At 30.8% G+C, this 7,832-nt stretch overlaps 1 protein-coding gene across 1 annotated transcript in view; it reads right to left on the bottom strand.

Annotated features, from left to right (window-relative positions):
- The window catches only part of LOC107865634, an 8,199-nt gene extending 5,858 nt beyond the window's left edge, over positions 1-2,341 (bottom strand). The window contains exons 1-4 of the mRNA XM_047410289.1: positions 2,303-2,341; positions 1,410-1,841; positions 827-1,247; positions 409-766 (exon numbers count right to left, since the gene is read on the bottom strand). Of these exons, the coding sequence (XP_047266245.1) occupies positions 409-766; positions 827-1,247; positions 1,410-1,841; positions 2,303-2,341 (1,250 nt within the window). The remainder of the gene's footprint in view (positions 1-408; positions 767-826; positions 1,248-1,409; positions 1,842-2,302) is intronic.
- Between the last annotated feature and the right edge of the window lie 5,491 nt (positions 2,342-7,832).

Raw genomic sequence — 7,832 nt, 5'->3', positions numbered from 1 at the left:
AGTTTTTCAACTTCGATTTTTAAATCGTCAAAAGTGGTATTTCTACCTGGAGTTTGACTGAGGGCAAGCCGCCGATTTACTTCAGCCAAAGAATAAGACATGGGTTGATTATCGAAAGTGTTATCTCTAGACGTACTAGAAGAAGTAGAAGATTTTTGGGTAGCAAGATTTACGATTTTTTCACGGAGTTTTTCATCAGAAACTTCTTTAAGTAATACAAGAATATTTTCTGCAGTAAGAGTTTTAACATCAAGATCGAGGTCTTCGAATTGCGCTTGGAGTTTATACATCATCTCATCACAATTGCACAAATCATTATTACAGTCATTACATTTATTATTCGGATCTTGCTCACTATCAGAATTAGGTAATTCAAAATCATTTTCAGACGTAGAGTCAGATTCGGAATCAGAGGTATATAACAAATTATAGACTTGATTGTGAATCTCGTCAGAGAGTTCAAGAGATTTGAGTTTTTGCAATTTGCAGTTCGGAGTGATATGACCATACTGATTACATTTGTAGCACTTGATTTTTGCTAAATCACGCTTCGAATGGTTTTTAGCAAACCGGGTAGACTTTCGGAAGGATTTGCGGGCTTCTCGCTCTTCCTTACTCCGGTGCCTAGAGTGTTTGGATTTATAGTAAGGCTTGGATTTTGAATATTTTCGGGATTTTTGAACCAAGGGTTTTTCCATACCGAATTGTTCACAGAAGTCGCCCAATTGAGATTTTTCTCTGAGCTTATCAAGTTTGACTTGTCGAGCTAATTTTAGCTCATTACAGAGGGCTAAGCCTTCCTGTGTACAAGCTCCAATTAGTTGACCATAGGTTTTTTCAGAATAAGGAATTTCGCCATAAGATCCTCTAAGTGTTTTACGAACACGTTCAGCAAATAAGGGGGGAAGACCGTCAATGAATTTAGCTTTCCAATGATCATACTTACTCTCGGGTAAGTCCATGACACGACTAAGAAACGTGTCTTTATACCACCGAAATTCGCCTAGGTGACGGCATTTTAAACCATTAAGAAGAGTTCGTATATTTTCGTATTGATTGGTAAATCTTCCGCCAAAATGTTCAATGATAGTTAGCATGAGTGTATAGACTGCATCTGATCTGCCTACCGGGAGAGCACGACCAAGATTGTCTTTCCCCGGTTGATCATTTGTAGCATTAAAGATAGCTTCGCGTTTTGTATCGTCTAGAAAATTATCCCACCAACCTCGGAGTTGACCAGTGAAACCCGCAACAATCATTTTACAAATTGTTTGGTCATTTCGAGTGGTGCTAGAACCAGTGGATTTAGTGGCTAAAGCGATTGTAGCATACATAGACATACGATGAATAAGGATAGAGATTTGTCGGTCAGATAAGCCGTCAATATTCCATTCATATATAGCGTCACCGCTATAAGACGTATTTGTTTGATTCCAATCCCTTTCTTCTATCAGAACATCTTGAGGAGTAGGACGTGGATAATAGGCAGTAGACATACGGGGAATATCCGCATATTTTTTCCCTAGCTGTCGTTTAAAAATACCTTTGAGTTTGTAAAGTTCAGTCGAGAGAACCTTACTTGGATCATCAGAAGAGTCAAGATTATTCGCAAAGTTGGACTCAAGATTATGAACAAAATCATTTGAAATATTCAGTGGTTGAATATGTAAATGCGAGAATTTTTTATCTAAGAGTTTTTCTAATTGATCGATTGGAGAGTTTTGTGTGAAACCATCGATTTCAATAGGTCGTTGAATACAGGGCTTTGAAAGAATAAAACCTTCATCAACAGGTTGTTTTGAAGTAGAAGGAATATCAGAGGAATTAATTTTGGTACTAAGCTGGTTTACCAGAACAATAAGTTCATCGAGTTTGGTATCCAGAGAGGAAATATGTTCGCCGAGAACTTTAACATAAAGACTCAGATAATTATTTTGAGATATAAGATTATTTATTTCAGAGACAGTAATTTTCCTACATCGTCATGAATGAATTTTTGAAAGGCTGAAAAAGTCATGCCTGTGTTATTTGGGAGGATAAATGACGATTGAGGAGGATAACAGGCTTGAGTGACTGTACCGTCAGGATTTTGATAGGAACGTTCTATAAGCTTGATATACGAAGGCAGATAAGCTGACATAAACCAAGGAACAAAAGAGATAATTTGATTATGCAGAGCACACATTTCATAAAATTCTTCAGAAATATTTCGTAATTCATCCTGAGTATAAGTTTCAAAAAACCAAGTCCTAAAATTGGTCCATTTTTCAGAAAAAAATTCCTTTTGGATATATTTTCTTGCCTGAGAACCAGGACTAAAATCGATAAGTTGTCCTATCATGTTTAAACAGAATTAATGTCGAATTCCATCTCGGAAGGAGTAGGATTTTCATTATAGAAATCTTGAACAATATTGGTTTTAGAATCTATTTTAATTTTATCAACATTGTGAGAAGTCGTTGGTAAATCTGAAGAGTTTAAAGTATGTAATGATGCAGCGCGATTCCTAGCGGGGCCATAGATGGGTGCAGAAGGTTCAATAGGAGAAATATGCTGAATTTGAGGAAGTCTTCTAGGCAGAGAGAAAGAGTTTCTATAAGTAGGAAGACTATTGTCAAATTGAAGACAAATTTGTCCATCTGAGTTCTGAGTTACTCGTGTTAACTCTGAATTAGTTACTTCATTTGCTAACTGCTTCGGAGAAGTAACAGAGTTTAAAACCCAAGTCTGAGGGAAGTCAATTTCATCCCACCGAATAGGTCGTCGAGTAGTTATTTTTGATTTTATAAAATTTGTTTCAATAAGAAGAGTGCAATCAGAATTATCATCTATCAATTTACAACGAGGATTTAAAGTAGATAATAAGCGGTAGTATATGCGGTAAGACAAGCCAATAAGTTCAGATCCTGAAGCATAATTATATCCATGAGTTTTTACATTTAGAGTTAAGGCATGAAGGATATTTACATCAGATAAAGATAATAATAAATTAGGCTGAGTATTGAAATAAACAGGACCATACGCAAGAGTCGATTCGATAGAACCCATTAAAGATTTTCGGAAATTTAAATTTCTAGCATCGCGTAGAGCGGCTAAAAATGTCTCAGGAAGACCTTTTAAGGTTAGAGGTCGAAAAGCAATTTGTACAAGGCCAATATGCATATAGTTGAAATTGCGTTTAAAAATATCGATATCTCGCTTATGCAAAAGTTGAATAGTCTGTTCATCAGCATTTAGAGCAAGAGATTGTTCTGAGGTTTTAATAATTTGCTTGTGTTTGATTTTATCAAAAAACCCATATTCATAAATAGTTTTTAATTCAACCTTCGGAATAGTCCATTTATTCAGAAGATCTATATCTTGAGGTAAATCTACCTCTTCGAGTTTAGTACTTTTAGTACTTACTTCGCCTAAGTCCATGAATAAAAGTTTTTTATGCTCATACAAATTGTTTTCACCATCTCTAGTATATGTACTTTGAAAGTTCCCAGGCTCTGATACCATCTATAGGATCTCTTAGGCTGGGGTTAAGCCGCTCAGCAAATAATAGTAATAATAAAACAAAAATCAAGACAACTCATGTTGTGGCATCATGCATGACAAATTCTGAAAGGCTAAAGGAATCGATAGACACTCAAACTTGTTGTCAAAATTTACTTAGACATCTAAACTAAGGTTTGTTCCTATTAGGTCCCTAAACCCCCCACATTTTGTTCTAATTGGGCCTTATTTTGACAATTAACTATAAATTTAAAGTGTGTGAATTACACTCGCGGTGACGTGGTAATTTAACAAATAAAATAATGACGCATGGCTATATGAGTATAAAAATTATTTTAGAATATATTAAATTAAAAAAATTATTTTAAATTAAAAAAATAAACCCTTCTTCTTCATCTTCACTCTTTTCTCCATCTTCACTCTTCTTCTCCATTTTCACTGCATTTTCAGGGATATTTTTCCGGCAAGTCTCGTTCTCTATTTCTTCCGGCGAGTCTCGTTCTTTCTTCTATAGCTAGCAATATGAACTCAGATTTAGTTGGGTCAATTCAAAAAATTACCAAAGACTACATAATCTATCAATCCAAAAAAATCACTCTTAACTGAAATTCGACACATAAAAGTTAGTTTTTAGGCAAATCAGATTTGCGAAATTCATTGATTTTTAGAGTTAGTTTGTGTCTCCCTTTATCATAGTCAACAGTAGCTTGCTTTTTCTTGTCAAAGGTTGTAATATTTTTATTTTTGTTGTTGGATTTTTGTTGGTTTAAGGTGAGTGTAATGAGATGGGGTTTGAATGTGGAGCTTTGTATAGTGGAAGCCATGGAAAGAAAAAAGCTGAACTGAATTAAAGAAGCTGAACTTAAAAAAGAAAATTAGTTCGAAGATATTTGATTATGAGTTTCATAAATGGAAATTGATGAATTAAAAAAGGAAAATTGATTTGCATTTTGGATGAATTGTAGTGGGATCAAGAAGACGGAGAGGAAGAAGATAAGAAGAAGACGATGACTTTTTTTGAAGAAGACGATGGGGGCGGGTGGGTGTGAAGAAGACGGCGAAGAGGGGGGGGGTTTTAAAAAAATAATTAAGAAGTTATAATAATTAAAATTAATAAAATAATTTAAATATAAGTTTTTTAATTAAAAAATATTATTTATTCTATTATTAAAAAAATTTGAACCGTCTGTGCCACTTGACACGTTTTTATTTGTTATTTAGGCAAAAAATCATGCTTCACGCGTCTTTAGTGAGTGAAAAATACGTGCAGTGCCATGTAAGAAAAAATGTCCAATTAGAATAAAATGTGGTGGATTTAGGGGTTTAATAGGAATAGGCCTTAGTTTAGATATCTAAGTAAATTTTGACAACAAATTTGAATGTCTATCAATGCCTTTGACCATTCTGAAATTGGGTTTACAGGTTACTGATGCATCAATGGTATATAATAACTCTTCTTTTTTAGACAGATATGTCAGGGAGAGTGCCTAATAGACTATCTGTTTCAATTTATAAGAGTTTTTTATTTGAAAAAAATTAAGAAAAAAAGTAAAATTATTGAAATTTGTGATTTAAAATAAATGATAAATACTTGTGTGATTATAAATTATATTATTAAAGTAAAATACATATTTTAAAGTAAAATTATTAGTACATACTAAATAAAAAAATATGTCGCTCTTTTTTAAATTAACTAAAAAGAAAAGCAAATCATATAAATTGAGTCTGATGAGTAATTAATGATACTAATAAATAAAATTTTCCTTTGGAAAAAGTACAGATAAGAGAGTTACGTCTAATTACATTAATCTTAATGAGATAACTATTCTTTCACTAATTAAGAGAGGTGCAAAAAAATAGAACTTGAAAGAACAAGATACTCTATAATCATTACAGAATTTATAACATATTTGTGTTGATATTACATGTCATATGATTATTATGTAATAAAAAAATATAAAAATCAAGAACAAATTAGTTAAGTCGTTATCGTAAAATAAAGTTAACAAAGAAGAGTGAGTCGAACACTCAAAGATGTAACTTAGTGGTTCAATGAAGTTGAATTGAGTATTATGAAGTCTCAGATTCAATTCACAAACTAGTCTTGGTGAAAAGATTTAATTGATAATTTCTACTGCAGAAGATGACAGATATCCCATAAAATTAATTGAAATATGCGCAAACTGACTTGAACATCACGATTGTTAAATTTCTTGAAACAAACTCCTCAATTTAAAAGGTATAGCTCACTATCAAGTAAGATTTTTTTATTTTTTTATTTTTCAAGAAAGATAATCACACTCAGCTTTGTCCACCTGACATTTTTCATATATAGACAAAAAAAAAAAAGAAGCAAAAATTAAACACCAAATAAACTTTTATTCTCATCAATTTCGTCACCTCAAACGGGAAATATATAGTGGTCAATGACGTTGAAAATTTCGTTAATGATATTCAAAAATTAATACATACACAAAAAAATATTCATAATTTATTAATATAATATAATTTTTTGATGAAAATACTCAATTGACCATCTTTTTCACGTGACTACCCAACTGGTAGTGGCATCAAAAAGGATAATAATGTATTTATTTATTTTAAAAAAATAAAATGACGGCTAAATACCAGAAAAGAACAATTGGCTTTTGTCAGCACAGACGTCGTTAGTCTAATCATAAATTAATTATTTTATTAAATTCAAAAATAAACTACCAACCCTAATCAAGTACTAGTAGTATATATTATTGGCCATGCAAACGTAAAATGATAGTACCAAGAAAAGGAAAAAACATTTTTCTCTTCCCCAATTAGCGTGAATAGAAATGAATTCAGAATTTGAAGTCTTTTAATTTTAAAAAAAAATTAAAAATATAAATTCACTAAGTCGATCAATTTAAGTCGTAGCTGAAGTATATAAATTTTTATAAGCTTAACTGTTCGAAATCAATTTCAGATTTACAACACTGAAATCTACTTTTACGGAGATAGTGATATAAACTGCGTACATTTTATCCTTCCAAAAACTCATTTTATGGAAATACAGTGGGACTGAAATACAGTGGGACTGTTGTTGTTTATTTACGAAACTGAAATAAAAGAACATTATTTTCCATAACATTAACATATGTTTCACATCATATTCGGCATATCATGTGACAACAGTTGGAAACGATCGAATCTAAGAATTTAAATTTTATAAATTTACTATTTATAGTTTGTAAGTCATATTATGAATTTATATCTATTATTCAATATAATTTTAATAATTCTATACATAAATTTATAAAAATTTATACTTTATATCAAAAGTATTGAATTCAAATAAATTCTAAAATAATCCTTGAAAGTAGCAGAGACGGAGCTATTTTTGGACTAAGGGCTCATTCGAATCTCTTTCGGTGAAAAATTATGTTATATATATATAATTAAAATTAATTTATATATATATATATATATATATATATATATAATAATGTTCGTCGAAAAATCTCCTTTGATTTGTTTGTACGTTTACTTGTAGACCCCTATTATAAAAATTTAACTCTGTCACTGAATTATAGGGTGAATGGAAAAATTTTGTGGTCAGTTCCCTACTATTTAGTGCGCTGATAATAAAAACGAAGGATTAATCTCACGACTACCGACTGCGAAGATACCTTGGTAAACCAAATAAAAAAAAATTCATGCCTAATTTCAATTTTTACATTGTATCTGGCTATCCTAGATTAGGCAGTAGCTAGTGATCTCCATCACAAGTTTTTATAATTGAATAATGATAATAAAACAAAAACAAATCCAAATCGAAATGCAAGACAACTCATGTTATGGCATCATGCATGACAGATGCTGAAATTGGGTTTACAGGCTACTCCATATATCATGCTACATACTCTTTTCATGAATTATTTAATTTTAATACATATATTAAGAAAAAAATAATAAAGACATAAATTAAACATAATTTTTCATTTTTATCTCAAAAAAAGAAAAAATTGACCTTATAATTTTTTTCAAAAGTTAATTGGTTGTCAAATCATAAGAGCAAATTTAAAAAAAAATTCAATGATTCACTTATTTTGAAACATAAATAAATATTTCGATAATTCACTTATTTCGAAATGAAGGAAGTATAATATAATAACTCTCTTTTTTTCAGGCAAATATGTCAGGCAGACAGAGTACCTAACAGACTTTGTTTAAGAAAATAAAATTATTGAAATTTGTGGTTTAAAATAAATAATAAATATTTATGTGATTATAAATTATTTTATTAGGATAAAATGTGTATTGTAAAGTAAAATTGTTACTAAATAAAGAAATATATCATT

Source organism: Capsicum annuum, chromosome 3 (genome assembly GCF_002878395.1).
Source record: "Capsicum annuum cultivar UCD-10X-F1 chromosome 3, UCD10Xv1.1, whole genome shotgun sequence".
Classification (NCBI taxonomy): Eukaryota; Viridiplantae; Streptophyta; class Magnoliopsida; order Solanales; family Solanaceae; genus Capsicum; species Capsicum annuum.
The sequence above is the reverse complement of the archived record's forward strand: the minus strand, read 5'-3'. Positions and strand labels throughout refer to the sequence as shown.